The sequence below is a fragment of the Falco peregrinus genome, chromosome 1 (assembly GCF_023634155.1).
Source record: "Falco peregrinus isolate bFalPer1 chromosome 1, bFalPer1.pri, whole genome shotgun sequence".
Lineage (NCBI taxonomy): Eukaryota > Metazoa > Chordata > Aves > Falconiformes > Falconidae > Falco > Falco peregrinus.
In genome coordinates, this window is record NC_073721.1 from 41,628,811 (window position 1) to 41,647,050 (window position 18,240).

At 65.7% G+C, this 18,240-nt stretch overlaps 2 protein-coding genes across 6 annotated transcripts; one reads left to right on the top strand and one right to left on the bottom strand.

Annotated features, from left to right (window-relative positions):
* The first annotated feature begins 21 nt into the window (after window positions 1–21).
* Window positions 22–6,445, top strand: FPGS (folylpolyglutamate synthase). Of its 5 annotated transcripts, none has more exons than XM_055803785.1 (15): window positions 22–868; window positions 2,567–2,707; window positions 2,825–2,878; window positions 2,978–3,042; window positions 3,128–3,242; window positions 3,354–3,431; window positions 3,717–3,778; window positions 3,880–3,982; window positions 4,098–4,175; window positions 4,249–4,396; window positions 4,475–4,573; window positions 4,772–4,922; window positions 5,009–5,084; window positions 5,375–5,441; window positions 5,542–6,445. In XM_055803785.1, the coding sequence occupies exons 1-15, from the start codon at window positions 848–850 to the stop codon at window positions 5,949–5,951; spliced, it is 1,668 nt and encodes a 555-aa protein (XP_055659760.1). In that variant the 5' UTR covers window positions 22–847; the 3' UTR covers window positions 5,952–6,445. The 5 variants fall into 5 exon arrangements, with proteins under 5 accessions (XP_055659760.1, XP_055659765.1, XP_055659740.1 ...); XM_055803790.1 differs by having other exon boundaries at window positions 2,579–2,707; XM_055803765.1 differs by lacking the exon at window positions 22–868 and adding an exon at window positions 1,247–1,599.
* ENG (endoglin) lies at window positions 6,292–17,381 on the bottom strand. Its single transcript, XM_055803755.1, has 15 exons — window positions 17,240–17,381; window positions 13,233–13,390; window positions 10,977–11,111; window positions 10,255–10,417; window positions 9,907–10,063; window positions 9,592–9,724; window positions 9,196–9,370; window positions 8,972–9,111; window positions 8,729–8,866; window positions 8,376–8,420; window positions 8,151–8,261; window positions 7,816–8,061; window positions 7,566–7,629; window positions 7,378–7,479; window positions 6,292–6,938 (listed from the first exon to the last, which is right to left on the bottom strand). The coding sequence occupies exons 1-15, from the start codon at window positions 17,295–17,297 to the stop codon at window positions 6,820–6,822; spliced, it is 1,944 nt and encodes a 647-aa protein (XP_055659730.1). The 5' UTR covers window positions 17,298–17,381; the 3' UTR covers window positions 6,292–6,819.
* Between the last annotated feature and the right edge of the window lie 859 nt (window positions 17,382–18,240).

An 18,240-nucleotide genomic window follows, 5' to 3' on the forward strand; every position in this document is an offset into this window, starting at 1 on the left:
CTCTTTAGGGTGGTTGTAGCTCCTGCACAGTGTATCCTTTGAAGCACTGGCCGAGGATGACTCAGAAGTGTCCTGGGGAAGGCAGAGTCACTCTAGACAGTGTGACTGACTCTCACTGGCGTTTGGGCTGGAGCCTCGAAAGGTGCTCACCAGGCCCGTTGCTCCATACAGCCAGGATTTATGGTGGGAATCGCGTGGTTGCAGCGTCCGTGCTTTCTTCATGGCAAACTGCAATTGGGTGTCTTGTCAGACACACCCAGGCTGCGGTGTGCTTTCCCCGTGGCGCTGGCTGGGGCGGGAGTTTGGATGGGGAAGGGAGCTGGGAGCGCTGGCCTTAGCCTGGGGTGAGATCTGCTGTCTGCAGGGATTTCACAGTGGCGTGGCAGCGCTTGGAACACTGTGGTGGGAGCAGGGTGACTCTTTGAACACTCACGTGTCCACTCCGCTGTCCTGGAGCTCTTTGCACTAGCCTAGAGCAAGACTACCGCCTTCCCCGGCTGCAGCGACCAGCCTGATGCACTGGGACGGTGTGCGCACACCTGCCAGAGCTCGCCAGGCCTGAGTTACGCGGAGCAGAGCGATCCTTGCGCTCCTTCACCCGGGCCGTTGGCTGAACCCTTTGTCTTCCATGGCCGTCTGCCGCAGCTGGCCGTCTTCTCAGCGAGCCCCATGGATCGATCCCAGGACTTTCAAACAGCTGATGTGTACAGTATGTGGTGGGTGATAACCTTTGGCATTGGATAGGTTGTCTGTTAACCAGGGTTAATGGCAAAAGCCCCGTCGGTAGCATAGGGTCTGGGTGAGGAAGCCGTGGCGAGCAGGGCCGTTTTCAGGACAAGAAGGGAGCATGTTCAAGGGCGTGTATGAGGTAAATCTCTCTGGTAAGAGCGTCCGGTTGGGGGGGAGCCTGGTTTCCTTGGGGAAAAATGAAGTTGGTTGCAAGCAGTAATCTAGATGACTTCTGCCGGCTGTGAATAAACACGCTGCTGTCCCCAAGGGCGGGCTGGCACCTGCTGCGGTCCCTCTGCCTGAGCACGGAGGGCAGCTGTGAAACGGCACCTTCGGCCTGCCCAGGGCGGGTGCCCGGGCCTGGGGGCGGCATCGCGGCTCCCTCCAGGGCTGCCCTCCCGGGGTCCCGGCTCTGCCTTCCCCCCCGCTGTAACCGGAGGGTGGGTCGGTGCAATGAGCGCTGCAGCAGGTGATGAACGAGGCAGCGCCGGTAGCTGAGCAGGGGCGGCTGGGGATGGGGGGGGGGCTGCGCCCGGCGGGGGGGGCCGGGGCGGCCTTGGCGCTGCGGGGAGCCCTGCCGGCTGCCGGGGGCTGCCCGCCCCGGGCGGTGAGGGGGCTCCCGGGCCGCTGCTGCCCCTCGCTAATATGGCGTCCCCGCGCGACGTGGCGGCCAGCCGCCCGTGTCAAAGATGGCGGCGGGGGCGGGGCGGGGGCGGTCCCGGCGTGGGCTCCCGGCGGCAGGCGCGCGGCGCGGCACGGGGCAGCGAGATGGTGGCGCGGGGGCTGCGCGCGTTGCGCGGAGCGGTGCGGACCGCTGCCGGGCGCCGGTTCAGCACGCGGCCTGCGCGCGCCCCCGCCACGGATTACCAGGTACCACGGATCAGCAGCAGGCGGGGAGCGGGACCTCGCGCCGGGGGCGCGGGGGGGGCCACGGGGAGGTTGGGGTCACCCGGGGGTGTCCCGCCGTACCGGGCGTGGGAGGGCAGCGGCGGCCCCTTCCCGAGCCAGCGGCCTGCGGGCTCCCGGGTGGGCGGGGGGGGTCCCGGGGCCGCCGCTCGCCGTGCCTTCTGCCGGGGGCGGCCGGTGCCCGAAGGTCGCCCTGCGAACCGCCGTCCGCCGCGGCAGCCCCGGGAGCGCGGCCAGCAGCCGCGCCGCGTCCCGGGCGGGGCCTCGGGCATCCCGAGCCCGTGCGGCTGCCGGGCGCCGCGGGGGCGCCGCCGGTCCCGGGGCCGGGGGCGGTGCGGAAGCCCCGGAGCTGCCCCACGCTCACCAGGGCAGGATGCGCCACCGGTGCCGGTCTGCTGCCTGGATGGGGTCCGGCTGCTCGGGGGGTCCCCGCACCTGGGCCACTGGCTTGTCCCACGCCAGGTCCCACTGCGGTAGGGCCAAGCGTGCGGGCCCGGGGGGCTCGGTGGCCCCCGGCAGCGGCCGTGCCAGATGCACCGTGCAGGTGCAGCTCCGCTGCTGCGGTTGCGGCCCCGGTTAGAGCCGGCGGGCAGGCATGCTGGCACTGGAGCGCCGCCCGCTCGCACCCATGGGTGGCCTTGTCCCGCCGGGCAGGGGTGGGTGCCGGGTGCTGGGCTGCCCTGTGCCCCCCCGCGGGGCCAAGGGGCGCCGGTGGAGGGGTGGCTCCCCTTGCCCAGAAGGAGCCCGTCCCCACGGCGTCCCCCAAACAGGTGCTGGCACTGCCAGCGTGTCACCGCGGGGCCACGGCGGCAGCCAGCGGGCACGGCTGCGGGAGCCAAACCCTATGGGGTGGATCGGGCTGGGCTGGCCCCTGGGGCTGTGGGCCCAGCCCCGAGGCTGTGGTGATGGGCGCCATCCTGACCGCCCCCAGGGATCTTTCCAGGACACCATCCGGACCCTCAACACCCTGCAGACCAATGCCAGCGACCTGGAGCAGGTGAAGCGGGAGCGCGGCGACCCCCAGGCCCAGCTGGAAGCCATGCAGGGCTTTTTGGAGCGGACCGGGATGAAGGTGAGGAGGGGGTCCCCCCATCACCACACCCCGCCCCGCCCCGTCCCAGCAGTGGTGCCGCCATGCTCGGTGCTGGCTGCCTCCTGGGGGTCTTATAGGGTGGGTGACCTCTGGCAGGTCGAGGACCTGGATCGACTGAACATCATCCATGTCACCGGGACGAAGGGCAAGGTGAGGCAGATGGGCAGTGCTGGGGGGCAAGGGGTGGCCTCCAGCCTCTCTGGCTCTGTTTGCCCCAGCATGGGGGGGTTAACGCTGCTGTCTCCCCAGGGCTCAGTGTGCGCCTTCGCTGAGTGCATCCTCCGCAACTACGGGCTGAAGACGGGCTTTTACAGGTGAGTGGGGGGGGGTCAGGAGGCTTTGGGGGGGCTGGTGGCACTGTGCCCGACTGTGCCCCCCTCTCCTGCTCTGCCCCCCCAGCTCCCCTCACCTGGTGCAGGTGCGTGAGCGGATCCGCATCAATGGGCAGCCCATCAGCAAGGAGCAGTTCAGCAAGTACTTCTGGCTCGTTTACAGCCGCCTGGAGGAGACCAAGGTGGGGCTGGCGGGGGGTGCTCCCTCCCTCGAGGACCCCCCCTGGGCCATGTGCCCCAGTGCTGGTTGGGAATGCCCAGTGCCACCCTCTGACACTCACCCTGCCCGGCAGGACCCAGCGCATGACAACATGCCGGCGTACTTCCGCTTCCTCACCATCATGGCCTTCCATGCCTTCCTGCAGGAGAAGGTGGGTGGTGGTGGCTTCTAGCTTGTGATGGGGACGTGAGGTTGGTGGGGACCTCGGGGAGGGAGGGACATGGGGTCCAGCCCCCACTCGGGGCTGAACGTGCATCGGCTGGGCTGTCATGGCTATAAGCAGGGGATACTGTGCCAGGGGATGGTCCTGCTGCGAGTGTTTAGGCAGGCATGGGCTTGGAGGTGCAGTGGCAGGGACCCACCTGCCTCTCCAAACCCATGGGGACACATGCTGCTGGTGGCTCTTTTGGTGGCTCCAGTGTCCCCATGTACCCAGGTGGACCTGGCGTTGGTGGAGGTTGGGATTGGCGGCGCCTACGACTGCACTAACATCATCAGGTAGGAGCCAGCAGCACTGAGCCTGTCCCCTGGGACTGCCAGGGCAGCCTAGTGTCCCCGTGGTGGGGAACAGGGGGACCACTGCCATACTGTGTCCTCAGGGCACCGGTAGTGTGTGGGGTCTCCTCCCTGGGCATCGACCACACCAGCATCCTGGGGGACACCATGGAGAAGATTGCCTGGCAGAAGGGGGGCATTTTTAAGGTAGGGAGACCTGGTCCTCCCTTTTCTTATGGTTTGGGGGTGTGCTCGCCCATGGCCCTGAGCACCCCGTGGCCCCAGGTGCCCCCATGGCCCTGAGCACCATGGTCCTTCGCAGCCCGGCGTGCCGGCGTTCACTGTGGCACAGCCGGAGCGGTCACTGGAGGTGCTGAGGGACCGAGCCCAGGAGCGGGAGGTGAGTTGGGCGGCGCAGGGGTATGTGCATGGGGGGTATCCACAGCGGGTGGCTCAGCCTCCTCTCCCCACAGTGTCCCTTGTACCTCTGCCCGGAGCTGGATGACTTCGAGGTGGGCCACCGGCCGCTGGAGCTGGGGCTGGCAGGTGCCCACCAGCGCTCCAATGCCGCCTTGGCCCTGCAGCTGGCACGGACCTGGCTGCAGTGCCGCAGCTGCCACGGTAAGGAAGTGGATGAGGGTGGGAGGGCCGGACCCCGCCATGGCCCTCGGGGTCTCAGTGGTGTGCCCATCCCACCAGGTCTCGGGGAGCTGGAGGAGGTGCTGCCAGGCGCCGAGCTGGCAGGGAGGCTGGTGCCGCTGGCACCTGCCTTTCGACCCACTGATGCCATGATCCAAGGTGCGGTATGGCCCTGCCGGGACCCCCCAGCCCATCACAGGGCTTGGGGAGGGGGGGCCACGCTGATCCCCCAGCCGGTGCCACCTGTGTTGGGGGGCACAGCCAGGCTGCCTGCCCCACATTTGAGCCCTGTGCAGGTACTGGTGCTGGGGGGGGGGTGTAGGGGGATCCCAGCCATGCCCTGTGCCGCCCCCCCAGGCCTGCGGGACACAGAGTGGCTGGGCCGGACCCAGGTGCTGCCCCATGGCCCTGTGACATGGTACCTGGACGGGGCCCACACCACCAGTAGCATCCAGGCTTGTGTCCGCTGGTTCCACCAGGCTGCCCTCAACCAGGACAAATCCCACAAGTAAGGGGACACACACAGTGGGGGGGCACAGTGGTGGTGCTGGGGCTCCCCATGGGGCACAGCCCACCCACCCTTTGTCCCCGCAGTGGCTCTGAGGTGCGTGTGCTGCTCTTCAATGCCACGGGGGACCGGGACATGGCAGCGCTGCTCAAACTGCTTCTGGTGAGGTTTGGGAGGTCATGGGAGGGGGTCACTGCTTCGCTGCAGGTGGGGGGAGCTGTGAGGAGGAGCTGATGCTGTGCAGTCTGTCCACCCTGCTGTCCCTGGGTGTATCCCACCTCTGTGCCCCCCACGAGGGTCTTGCAGCTCTGGGTGCAGGGGGGGACATCGGATGACCCCCTGCCTGGACCAACCCCCCGTGACCCTGCCAGTGTGGGACTGGTCCTGGTGGCAATCCCGTGGGTGGGTCCTGAGGGCTCCCCCAGTGCTGACCCCCCCTCCTCTCCCCACAGCCCTGCCGCTTTGACTACGCTGTCTTCTGCCCCAACTTCACGGAGGTGCCCGTGGCCAGCAATGCAGGTGAGTGCCGGGGAGCCGGGGTCTTCCCTGGCCCCGCCCCTCATCCCCAACCCCTCCCTGGCTCCCCCTAATCCCTGGCCCCCGTCCCCATCTCTCCCAGACCAGCAAAACTTCAACGTGACACTGGAGAGCTCGCTGACCCGCTGCCTGGAGAACCAGCAGACGTGGACCCGGCTGCTGGAGGAAAAGGAGGGGCAGGACCCCTGGCTCCCAGCCCCCCTGCAGCCAGCCCCTGCCCGAGGACCCCTGCTCCTGGTCCCCCCAGCCCCGAGACCCCTCAGTTCCCCAGCCCTCGTGTTCCCCTGCCTGGCCCAGGCACTGAGGTGGGTGGCACAGGGCCGGGACCCTTGGCTGGCAGCGCCCACCGCCGTGGGGGCTCACCCCCACCCCGCCGCCAGCAGAGGGGCTGTGCTGCTGCGGGAGGCGGCCGCCATCCACGTCCTGGTCACCGGCAGCCTGCACTTGGTGGGGGGGGTCCTTCGGCTGCTGGACCCCGCGCTCTCCCAGTAACGGGGGTGCGCAGGGCTTTGCACCTCTTTTTACTTGAAGCGCCGGTTCTGCCCCAGATGGTGCTCGGAGGTGGCTGGGGGGGCACGTGGGACCCCCAGACCCTTCCCGGCTCATCCCTTTTCACCCCAGTGCCTTTTGCCTGTGCCCCCCGCAGGGGGGACACTGGCCATGGGGGAGCTGCTCCCTGCCCCCAGCCCACGTTGGTGGGACTGGCTGGGGGGGCCCTGGCCTCTGGGGGGGCTGCCCCAGGCTGTGCCAGGGTCCAGGCGCCCAGGGGCGTAGAGGGAGTTTTGAGGGGGCGGTAGGTGGGAGCCTCAAGCCACAGCGAGGTGTGGACTAATTTAACATAGGGGAGATTTTTATTATTATTATTATTAATAGTTTGTAACTTGGGTGGGGAGCTGGGAGTGTGTGTGGTTTCTGCCCATCACCCCGTGGGGAGCCAGCAGCCCCACACTGCCTCACCCCCCTTAATAAACATTTTGCTGCTCCTAGTGGTGCCCGCTGCCTTCTTGGGGGGACCCAGGAGAGGTGCAGGGGGTCACCCCAAGTGCTGGGTCTCGTCCTGGGGGCACCCACTTTTGCCCACCCCCCACCCCCCCATTTGATGGGGAGCCCTGGGGGAGGCTTTGGGGGTAGGTACTCTCTCCGCCTCCCCGGTGCGCCCAGCAGCAGGGGACCCCAGGGGGGTTGCAGGGTGCCCCCCTCCCCCGGCGTGGGCTGCCCTTGGGGGGCCAAAGCATTCACTGAATGAGTAACGGAGGCCCCCTCCGGGCTCGGCCTGAGATTTGGGGCAAAACACCAGCTTAATGGGGCTGGGGGTGGGTCCCCAAGTCTGACAGTTGGGGACCGGGTGGGCTGGGGGGGGTCAGGCCATGCTGCTGGTGGAGCAGGGTGTGCTCTGGGTGCTGCCGATGCTGTGGTTGGTGCTGCTGCTCTCCGAGGCCGGCACCGTGCTGGAAACTGGCTGCAGTTTGGAGGTGGGACCTGGCTCGTGTCGCGGTGCCGGAGGGAGAAACGCCGGAGGGAGAAACACCGAGGGGAACCGAGCTCAGGGTGGCTGGTGGTGGCCATGGCTCATGCCCGCTGGGCTTTGCAGCCCCCATGAACAAGCCCTCTGGGCTCGCTCCCCACCATCCCCTGGTTGGCATGGGCACAGGGGACCATGGTGGTACCAGGAGCAGGAGGGAGGGCAGGGGGTACCCCGGGGCAGTAGGGGGGACCCTGGGGAGCCATGGGCACCCCCAGTTGGGTCACTCCCCTGTGGAATTTCCAGGAGGGCCATACAGAAGATGGCAGCAGCCTGGTCCCTGGCTCACCTGGGGACTTCAGCCAGGTGCGGACATGGGCAACCCAGTACTGGAGATGCATGTGCCCCCCCCCCGCAACCCCACCGTGGGGGTCTGCAGGGGTGGTGGATACTTACGGGTGTGGGAGTAGATGTACCAGAGCCCGGCAGTGAGGAGTGCCCCGATGAGGAAGGCGCCAAAGGTGATGCCCAGGACGGTGGCCAGCCCTAGCCCACGGTCTGTGGGAGGATGAGCCCGTCAGCACTGCCCTGCTGGAGCGGGGGTCCCCTTCCCACCCTAGCCCCCTCTCCTGCCCCAAACTCACTGTTGGGCGGCCGCCAGCCATCCTTCACTGTCACCTCCAGTACCTTCTCGAAGATGGTGTTGTTCTGTGGAGGTGGAGGTTGGGGTGAGAGCAGGGAGAGCTGTGGGGGGACAGGGCTAGGAGCCCCCAGACACTCTGGGGACCAGGGATGCTGCTCCCTGTTGGGCTGGGACAAACCTGCCAGGCTGCCACTGCCACTGGTGGGGACCAGCACGGTGGCATCATGGGGTGGGGAGTTAGTCACACTGACCTGCAAGCCAGCCTTGCACTTGAGGGTGGCAGAGAAGGGGATGCGCCCACCCTCGGGGACGGCGTAGGTAAAGCGGAAGCGCCAGACCTTCCTTCCGTGGCTGCTGGGGGGGCCCTCCAGCAAGGCCACCCCTGTGCCGCGTGCCTCCCCGCTCTGCACCAGCAGCATCGGCTCCTGCCCTGGTGCCACCAGCCAGCACTCCTTCAGCTGCAGGTCAGCTGGGTGGTCCTCCCACCGCATGGACGCCTGCCGGGGGAGCAGGGGGACAGGGTTAGGGTCTCCGGCCCAGGGACAGCTGGATGGCCCCAGCCCAGGCACCGAGCTGTTGGCAGTACCTGCACGAAGACCTCCTTGTTGACCTCCAGCTCCGTCTGTGGTGCCTCGAAGGCGGCGGTGGGGAAGAGGCGCAGGAAGAGCTCCCGTGGGATCATGCACTCAAAGGCCACCTGCAAGTGGGCACAGCACTGAGGCCACCACCACCCCAGCTCCCAGCACCCAGCTGGCAGTGACACCAGCACCCATGGTCCCACCCCAGGCCCGCTGGGAAACCCGGCTCTCACCCGCACGCTCTGGAGCACTGTGCCCTTGGCCAGGTTGAGGATGAGCTGCAAGAAAGTTGAGAAGGTTGGGTCAGTCAAGTGGTCCCCACTGCGGGGGTCTATTGTCCCCACTGGGACCACGGGGTTCCCCCCTACCATGGGATGGGATGGGATGGGGGTCCCACCCACACCCCCTCATCTCCACCAGCACCCAGGCGCAGCAGCAGGGCTCAGCCCTGGGCTGCAGCAGGATGTTTCCAACCATGCAAAAACAAGGAGGTTCTAGCAGAGAAGCCCCACTGGGCATCACTGAAGCCCCCACAGGGCACTAGCAGGGCTGGGGGCAGTGCCCCAGCCAGCCCCTCCTGCCTCACCTCATTGTTGGCAAGGCCCCTGTCCTCCACCAGGGTGCCGCAGTGGCTGAGGGGGGTTTTCAGCATGAAGTGAGTGGCGTTTTTTTCTGCCTGGCAGTTGATGTCCCGCAGGGTGATGTTCACCACATCCTTGATGGGCTGGGAGAAGAGCACCTGGCAGTCACCCACTGGCTGGGGACATCCACCCCAAGCAGGATGTGAACCCCCATGGGTGATGCTGGTGGGCACTGGGAACACCCTCACCTCTAGGTGGGACCTGGCGATGATGATCTCCATGGTTTCATCTGTGCACTTCCAAGGCCGAAGCATGACCAGCAGCAAGTAGGGCAGTGAGGCAGTGGGGGCCGGGGCGGCAGGTGTCTCGGGCACCCTCTTGACTGGCTCTGTGGGATAGAGAGACAGGGGGGCTGAGTGGGGGTAGCAGGACACCCCCATCACACCCATCCCTGAGGTGCTGGGGGCCTCACCGTGCTCCTGGATCTCCAGACTGATGCGGGTGCTGGGAGGGATGGTGGAGAAGGAGGCGATGACGCTGTAGTTCTTCTCAAAGGCTTTGGTGACAAGGCCCTGCTCCGTGTCGGGCAGGTGCTCCCCGCGGTGCAGCATCGGGGACATGGATGTGATCTTGTAGTTTCCAGAGACCTACAGGGGGTGGGAGTCAGCACAGCGGGGCTGAGCAGGGATGGGGGCAGTTGGGAATCCTCAGGGCAGGGGTGGCTTGCAGTAAGGGGGCTGCCATCTCCCCATACCCAGTGTCCCCAGGTGCCCTCCTGCCACCCTCCCCATACCACCAGCATCTCTTTGGCATCTGGCAGCCCCCTTGGTGGGGGTGGTAAGGGGACACACATCACGCTCAGCCCTACTATGAACTGGATGGAGCAGTTGTTGACCGAGAGTGACCAGGTGAGGTTGGTCCGGCTCTGCAGGATGAGGATCTGGTTGTTCACGGCTCTCTCGGGACAGCTCAGGGTCAGGTTCACCTCAGTGATGGGGGAGCTGCAAAACCATGAGATTCCCCCCACCCCAGCATCAGCATTCTGCAACGGTGGGTCCTGTGCCCTGCCTTGGGATGTCCCACGAGACACCCCAACTCCTTCCTGAGCATCTCCAAGCATGCCCCACTGCCTGTGCCACCCCCCTGACACCCCAGGGCACCCGCTGCCAGCACCGCGCGGTACCTGGACTCCGACAGCAGGTGGATGATGTGGGCAGCCCTGGTGCTTTGGGTGTCCCCACGTGAGCAGCCCTTCATCTTGTGGAAGAAGACCTCAGTTTCGAGGTACAGCATGGCATTGAAGTGCTCCTGGGGGATGCAGTGTGGGGGGCTTCTGGCATCTGTGGAGGCAGGGGGTCACCAAAGCCAAACCGGGCTCAGCAGGTGGGGAGATGCTTGGGGCCAGGGACATTGGTCCCAAAGCATCTGCCCCTGGACCATGCTTCGCCCTGGCAGGTTGTCACCCTTTGGGAACAAGAAGAGTATTGCTGCCCACCCCAGCCCCCCAGTGCCAACCCCTGGCCCCACACACCTTCTCCCAGGCGGAGCTGGACCCAGCGAGGGTCCTGCAGCTTGCTGTAAGTTGTGATGCCCCCATAGGTGTCCTGAGCCCAGGCCAGCAGCTGCTCCTCGCTGGTGACCATGGGCAGCTCTGCGCCCAGTGCTGTGGTGGTCCCTGGGCTGAGGTGGGCATCCTGTGGGGCGAGTGACAACCTGAGCCAGGGTGGGGGGCAACCCCATCCCTCCCCAGTGCAGGCTGCCATGGGGAAAGCCTTTCACCAGCACGAAGGATGGCGGGTGTAAAGCTAAGCCAGGCAGGCATCCCTGCAGCCCCAGTCCCACCATGGCTGAGGGTCACCCTGGTGAATGGGGGTTTTGGGGGCCACAAGCTGGGAGCGGCGTGGGCAGCCAGCAGCATGGGCTCGGCCCACTTTATTATTAGCCACAAACAAAGCAGGAGGTTTATTTTGCTAACAAAGCTCCCGGCCCTGGCTCAGCTCGCTGGAGCCAAACCCCATCCCTGACCTTCCTCCCACCGGCTGGAGGAAACGGGAGCTTTTTCCAGCCCTGTGCGTCATTCCCTGCCTGGCCAGCCCCGTGCTCAGCACCGCCAGCAGCGGCCAGGCGCGTCCCCTCCTCCCCAGGGCACCATGAGCATTGTTTCCAGGGACACCCTCCCATAACATCTCCAGGGATCTCCCCAGCCCTGCTGTCCCCCAGGGTTGCTCCTGGCTGCAGGGCCACAACACTCACAGTGTGGATGCGCAGGTCTGGGCACAGGGAGGTGACAGTGGCTGAGCAGTGGGCGCACAGGAGGACGAGCACTGCTGACCGGTTGCAGCCACCAGCTTGTGGCATGACAGACACCTTCAGCGGGAAGGCAGGGGCCTGGAGGTGAAAGGGAAGAGTGTCACCACCGTGGTCACCAAGCCCTGTTTGCTGTCACTTCCCTGGCTGCCCCCCGGCTACGCTACCTGCCCCTGGAGCCAGAGGCAGCATGGATTGCCCTCGGGCTGGCCCTGGGCACAGACCACACAGGAGGCAGCTGTGGCCACATTTAGGAGACAGGCTGGGGAATGCAGAGATGCCATGTGGACGTGTACCCACACCAGGGGGGCAAACACTCCCTGGCTCCCCCAAGCTAGGGGCCAGGGCATCCCCACACCAGAGATGGTGGCAACTCCACACTGAGGTCCAGCGCATCCCTGTACTGGGGTCTAGGCACCCGCCTTGGGGACCAGGGCATCCTTGTGTCAAGGACTGGGTAACCTCAGCACTGGGCACCAGCATGTCGCCCCACTGTGTATTGGGGTGTCCCCACACCAGAGATCAGCCAGTCCCCAGACTGGGGACTGGGGCATCCCTACATCAGCAGCCAGGGCATCCTTGCACTGGGGCTGGAGTGTCTCCACACCAAGAACTGGACTGGAGCATCTCCACTGTAGGTACCGGAGTGTCCCCCACTGAAGAGTGGGGCATCCCCACCCAGGGCACCGAGACATCCCCCTGTGGGTTTCCCAGCCCCACCTCAGCACTGTGCAGCTGTTCCAGGCTCCAGACTGGCCATACTGGTGCGCTTGGATGCTGGGGGCACAGCAGTGGCACACACCACCCTCCACGGCCAGCACTGCCTAGCAGCCTCCAGCTGGAAATCCAGATGGGGAAGCCAAATCATCGGGCACTAAGTTTGGCAACTGCCATCTGAATCACCACTTGCAAAATGCTGAGCCAGGCAGCGGGCAGGGAGAACCAGCCGGGGACTGGGTGGGTGGAGGCAGCTGCCAGTGCCGGGCACAGGGCCGGTGGGACAGGGCCATGGGCATCCCAGCCTGGCCGCAGCCCCGTGGCAAGCGTGGGTGGCCGGGGACTCCGGGTGGCCCCCGGGCGTCAGGGAGGAGCTGGCGGCTGTTTTTCCTGCCGCGTGTTTTGTGGCGCTCCATTGTTCGGCTACACGAGTGGCAAGAGCCTCGCTGCTGCCCTGCTGCCGCCTTTCAGGTTATTTTTTTCTTTTTCTTCTTTTTTTTTTTTTTTTTTTTTTTGCATCATAGGGATCTGCTTATAGAAAGCGGCTTCCAGTAATTCTTCTATAAGTGGAGCCGCGTCCCTGCCCAGCTCCCCCCGTGCACCACAGGGCTCCATGCCGCAGCTGTGACATCAATGTGTCCCCTGCCACCACCAGTGACAACCCCAGGCCTCGACGCTTATCCATGCACTGGGTGCCAGCGCTACGTCAGGCTGGGGAGAGGGGCCCTTGTGAAACCCACCCTCCCACAGTGGCTTCTGGCCCAGGTCCCACCTCCTCCTGGAAAGCAGAACTGGGAGAGCTGGGAGGAGGTGGCGGGGGGAGTGTGGCGCCGGGCGGCCAGGCGCCGGACCAGAATTGGGTGCTAGGTTTGCCGGGGCCTGGCTAGCACAAGGGGGGCTGGACCACGCTGCAGAGTGGCTGCGCAAACCCACCTGCTGGTGCAAACCCACCCAATGGTGCCAAGCAGCACCAGCGCCAGCCCCGCTGCGGCTCTGTGCCCGTCCTCGCCCAAAAGGTGCCCGGGACACCCACAATGCGCCTATCGCCCCTCGACAGGGCATGCCAGCACTGGCAGCCAGGCTTCTGCTCACTTGGCCGCCTTCAAGTGATGTGCCTCCCTCCATCCCTTCATCCTTCTATCCCTCCATCCCTCCCCAGCGCAGTCCCCATGGGATGCCCGTGGCTGTTCCACTCCTGAGCCGGGACCAGGACACCTCCCCAGGGAAATACGGGTTCCCGGGACATCCAGGGCAGGGACAGCCCCGGCAGCCCAGGCTGCTCGAGGAGTTGCCTCTAAAGACTTTAAACCCTCTTCAGGGCCAGAGACACCCACAGCTGCCCTGGGAGGGGAAGCTTGGTGAAGGGGCCATGGACAAGGTTACTCCAGGTCCTCTCAGTCTCCTTCGTTAGAGGGAAGAGCTCTGGGACACCCTGCCCAGTGGGAACAGTGCCGGGGTGACAGTGCTGGAACCCCGCTCACTCACCTTGGACCACTCAGCGCTGAGGACATGGACTTCTTGGCTGGTACGCAGCGAGCTGCTGCTGACACAGCCCCAAGGAACCGTGCTGGTGGCATAGAAGAGGGTGATGGGCGGCTCGAGTGTCACCGGCTGCAGGTCACAGCCCTCGGCTCTCCCAGGGTCTGGGTGGAAAACAAAGAGACTGTCAGTCCCCGCTGCAGGGATGTGGGGTGACACAACATAGCAGGCGCATGACGTGGGAGGAGGCTGCATTGCAACACCAGCCCCAGCACTGCCCCCGCGCCCCCGGCACGGCGTCCCCACAGCCCCGCTGCCGGCACAGCACCCGCGGGACCATCTGCTACGTGTTTGCTCAGGGCTCATCTGCTGCTGTCAGCCCCCGGCTGCAATCACGTTAATGACCCTTGGATCAGGGCTGGAAAAATCCACTGTCCCGGCTTGGCACTGCTGCGTGCCAAAACTCGCACCCGGCTGCCCCGAATGCTCAGGCGGTGGCGGAAGCCCCCCCCCCAGCATCCCGCAGGAAAGCGGGAAGCTCAGGTATGGAAATGGCTGTAAAGCTCATCCTCCGTGGGCGCCAAGGCGTGAGCTTTGCCCCATCCTGAACCCCCCGTGCAGTGCATGAGCAAACAGGGCTGGTGGGCAACTGCCAAGGGAAATCCTGAGTGCAAACAGCCGTTTGAAGGCCTGATCCTGTAAATCACCGTTTGCCTCGGCCATTTCCTCCACCCCAGGCAGCCCTGCTGTGGCTGGGCTGCCGTCAAGCTGGCTCCTGTGTCGGGAGGTGTCCTGGGGATTTGCTTGCACCCGTGGATGCTCCCTTGCAGGGGGCTGGGCAGGATGGAGCCCCATAGCCACAGCTGGGGGCTTCCCATGGGGAGCTGGTGCCTGGGGTGCTGGGTTTGCTCTGGAGGTGGACACTGAGCTCCGTCCCTTCGTTCTTTCCCATCCCATACTTTCTCATCCCTGGCGGCCCCAGCCGCTGTGCTGGGAGGTGACTGGACCCCGTGCCAGGGCCACCCAGCTGCCCCTGCGGGGTCTGGGGCCGGAGGGCGTGATGCCTCAGGTCAATGAGGCTTTGGGATGCGGCAGCTGGCAAAGGGTCACTCACACCATGTCACGTCCATCATGACATCCCTGGCCCATGTCTCACCATTGCAGTGGCATGGTGCAGACCCCCCCAGTGACGCTGCCATGGGCCCACCTATTGTCCAGCGCTTCCTCCCCCCGGTGCGGCCGCCACGTGGCCGGCAGCATCAGGAGGAAGATAAACAGCTGCTTATCTGGGCGCCACAGGCTGCGTCCCTCTTCCCCTCTGCTCCTGCCTGGACGGCACCGGGCACGGCTGTGTGGCCCCTGCCATTGCCAGGCAGAGGCCGGGCAGCTCATCACACCTCTGGCAGCATCCTGCGGGGTCAGGCAGGGCCAGGGAGCCATGGCCGGGCTCGCTCCCGGCACGGGACAGGGATGCCAGTGAGGGGATACGGGGCAGCAGTGCCAGCTGGGCACCATCGGTCACTGGGGAAGGCAGCGGGCTCCAGTATTATGTCAGGATCAGATAAGGGGGCTCAGCTGGGCCGGGGCGATCAGATAAGGGCGCTGTTATTTTTGTACTCCAGGAAAGGGAAAAAAAAAATAAAAAGGAAGAAAGAAAGAAAATTCACTTTATGTTTTTCCAGCCGCCCGCCCTCTCCTTTGCTCCAGCATGGCTGAGACCAGGGAGCGGGGACAGCTCCACTGCAGCTCCCCCCTGGGTCAGGGGCTGGAGGGGTGATTCCTGAGGGTTTTGGGAGCAGATCAAAGGCCCTGGGCAGAGAGCAACGCCCAGGGGTGCTGGGCTGGGGCATGCAGGGCCAGGGTGGCAGCACAGGATGCCCCGGGGGACGGGCAGTGCCACTCTGGCATCCCGACATCTGGCTGTGCTGCCTCGGCACTTTTGTAACGAGCTGGGCAGTCTCAGCCTGGGTCAGGAATGGGGACGGACCCCACGCTGCAGCCCAGGGGGGACTGTCACCCTCCAAGCCACTGCTGGCTGTTGGACCATGCGGAGGTGGCATCAAGGCTCAGATAACAGGGTGGATGGGACCCAGGTTTTGGGGCTGATCCAGGCCATGCCATTCCTGCCCCTCTCTAAGTCAGCCAGGTGCTGAGCAGGCTCGCTCAGGGACAGGAAGGAACGACCAGCAGCGTGCTTGCCCTGTGGGGAACAGCACCAGTCCCTGCTGGAGGGAGCACGAAGTCCCCCACCTCTGGAAGCCTCCTGTGGCTGTGAGAGCCCCCCAACACCAGACCTGCCGTGGGCACCCCCAGCCCTACAGGTCCCTGCTGAGGAGAGGTGACAATCAGACAGGAAACGGTGTGTGTGGCACTGCTAGGTAGGAGGGTGACCATATAGCACAGCTGCATAGATATGGGATGGTATGGCAGAGATAAACAGGACACAGTCTATACAGCAGAGCTACGCAGGACAGGGACCATACAGGCACAGCCACATATGACAGGGACTGTACAGCTCAGTTACATAGGACAGGGACCGTATGGCATGGCTACGTAGGCTAGGGACTGTATAGCACAGTTAAGACAAGGACTGCATCAAACGGCTACGTAGCACAGGGACAGTATGCTATAGCTATGCAGTATGGGGACTGTATAGCACAACTACGTAGGATAGGGGCCATATAGCACAGCTAAACAGGACAGGGACCATATGACACAGCTACTCAGGATGGGACCATACAGCATAGCTACACAGTGCTCAGCGAATACAGCACAGCCATGTTAGCGCAGGGACTATATGGCACAGCCATATAGGATGGAGACCATCCAGGACAAATACAAAGGACACTGACTGTATGGCACAGCTGCATAGGACAGAAATGACATTGCACAGCTGTGTGGGATGGGGACCAGATGGCAGAGCTATGTGGTATAGGGCCTATACATCACAGATAGGGAGGACAGGGCCTCTTATGGCACATCTACATAAGATGCAGACCATATGGTACAGCTATAGGATGGGGACTATCTCACGCAGCTACATAGGACACAGAGCTTACTGCACATATACGAAGGATGGGGACTGCATGGCACAGCCATCGGACAGGGTCTGTACGGCACAGCTACAGGGGACATGGACCTTACAGCACAGCTAAAGGATGGCTCCGCACCGCACAGCCACACAGAGCTTACTGTCCATCTGCGCAGGATGGGGCCCACGCGGCACAGCCTCACGGGACAGGGGCTGCCCGGCACAGACACCGGGTGCTGCCAGGGGGGATGGCACGCAGGGAGTGGGTGCTGAGCCTCTGGCGGGGACACCCCAGCAGCACCCACCGGCGATGGCCCTCGCGGAGGCCAGGAGGGACACGCAGCACCGCCAGCCCCAGCCCCCACAGACTGCTGCCGCTTTCCCAGCTCCCTCTCCCCCCACTGGGGGGTCATGTTCCCGCCCCCCCCCCCCCCCGGCTCTGTGCCCTCCACCCAGCCCGGGTGTCCCCGGGCATGTCACCGCTTGAAATGCTCCCTGTGGCTTCGCAGGGACCTTGGGGTGGTTTGGTGCTCCCCTGTCCCACCGCTCCGGCAGTGGACGAGCCCCCCACTCCGACCCCATGGGCTTTACGGGGCTTCTCCCGCCCGAGCCCCCGGCCGGACGCCCGGGGCCACGCCAGGGCACCGGTGCCGCTGCCTCGGTCGGGGAACAGCAAGGGCGGCCCGGCCACCCCCCGCCCGGTGGCGCAGCCGGGCTGTCGGGGGTCCCGGGAGCGGCGGGGCTGCGCTGGGGACTTCGTCCCTCCCCACCGCCGCGGCTGCCTCCCCCAGAACCTTCTCTCCCGGGGGCGCCACCGCCGGGACCCCTTCGGACACAGACCCGCTGCCTCCCAGAACGCGGAACCCCCCCCCGCCCGGAGCCACCGGCGGGTCCCACCGCCGCTGCCACCCCAGAGGTCCCGTCCAGGGGTCCCATCCCAAGAAGGGGGTGCGTGTCGCCGGTGCCCCCCGGCCCCACTCACCTGGGCGGCCAAGCAGGGCCAGCAGCAGGGGCAGGAGCGGGGCGGCGCGGGGGCCCATCTCCGCTGCGGCCGCTCCCCGGGAGCCAGCGCCGAGTGCCGGGCGGCGGCGGCGGCAGGAAACCGAGCCCGCCGGGGGAGGGCCCGCGGGCGGCGCGGCTCCGCGCCGGGAGGAAATGCCGCTGGCGGCGCTGAGGCCGTGCCGGCGGCGGGGGGGCAGCCTCCCGCCACGGGGGGGTGGGGGAAGAGGAGCGACCCCCCGCGGCAGGCACCATGCCTCAGTTTCCCCGCATCGCGGAGCGGGGCATCGCCTCCGGAGGGGTGCGTTGGAAGAGCCCCAAGCAGCGGAGGGGGGGCACTAGCATCCCAAGGACCCCTCCCTGGTGAGCGGAGGGGTGGGACACACAGGGACTCAAGTAGGGTGAGCCCCCCACCAAAATACACCCCTGCATACTGCTGCAGCACAGCCTGACCCGCACAGCGAGGGGGGCTGCTCCCGGCGGTGGGGACAGGGGCTGCCCCGATATTCAGCCCGCACCCCAACAGGGTCACGGTGTCCCTGGCCGGTGACTGCCCGTGGCCCTGGCTGCCCACCCGGGGCCAGGGGGCAGGGGGAGGGTCCCCAGCACTGCTGCCTGTACCCTTGGCCAGGGGCTGCCCGGACATCTCTGCCTGGCAGGTCTGGGGGTCCCCTGAGACAGGGCTGCCTGGGCAAGAGGTCACAGCAAAGCACCACCGAGGTGGGAGTCAGGGGGTGGCCGGGGGCACCAGGGAGCCCCTTCTGCAGCCCTGCCCCATCCCTCCCACAAGTGCCAGCAGCTGCTGCCCCAGGTGAGAGCCCTCACGCAGCTAATGGTGCAGCTGGGAGCCCGGTGCCGGGAGAGGCAAAGGGGTGGTCTCCGCTCCAAGCCATGGCGGCGGTAGGGGGACAGCACTATGTCCTGCCAGGGAAGCCTGCGAGGCTTGTCCCCACCAGCCAGGATGTCCCCGGAGATGTCCGTGAC

What these genes read in the sequence shown, in the direction of transcription:
- ENG (XM_055803755.1), bottom strand. Translation starts at nt 17,297, where the DNA reads ATGGGCCCCCGCGCCGCCCCGCTCCTGCCCCTGCTGCTGGCCCTGCTT. An exon ending in TCGCCAGGTCCCACCTAGAG is followed by an intron (nt 8,867 to 8,971) that starts GTGAGGGTGTTC and finishes CTCTTCTCCCAG; the next exon opens with CCCATCAAGGATGTGGTGAA. An exon ending in AGTGCAAGGCTGGCTTGCAG is followed by an intron (nt 7,630 to 7,815) that starts GTCAGTGTGACT and finishes CCACCTCCACAG; the next exon opens with AACAACACCATCTTCGAGAA.
- FPGS (XM_055803765.1), top strand. Translation starts at nt 1,375, where the DNA reads ATGGCGTCCCCGCGCGACGTGGCGGCCAGCCGCCCGTGTCAAAGATGG. An exon ending in TGGAGCGGACCGGGATGAAG is followed by an intron (nt 2,708 to 2,824) that starts GTGAGGAGGGGG and finishes GACCTCTGGCAG; the next exon opens with GTCGAGGACCTGGATCGACT. An exon ending in CTGAAGACGGGCTTTTACAG is followed by an intron (nt 3,043 to 3,127) that starts GTGAGTGGGGGG and finishes CTGCCCCCCCAG; the next exon opens with CTCCCCTCACCTGGTGCAGG.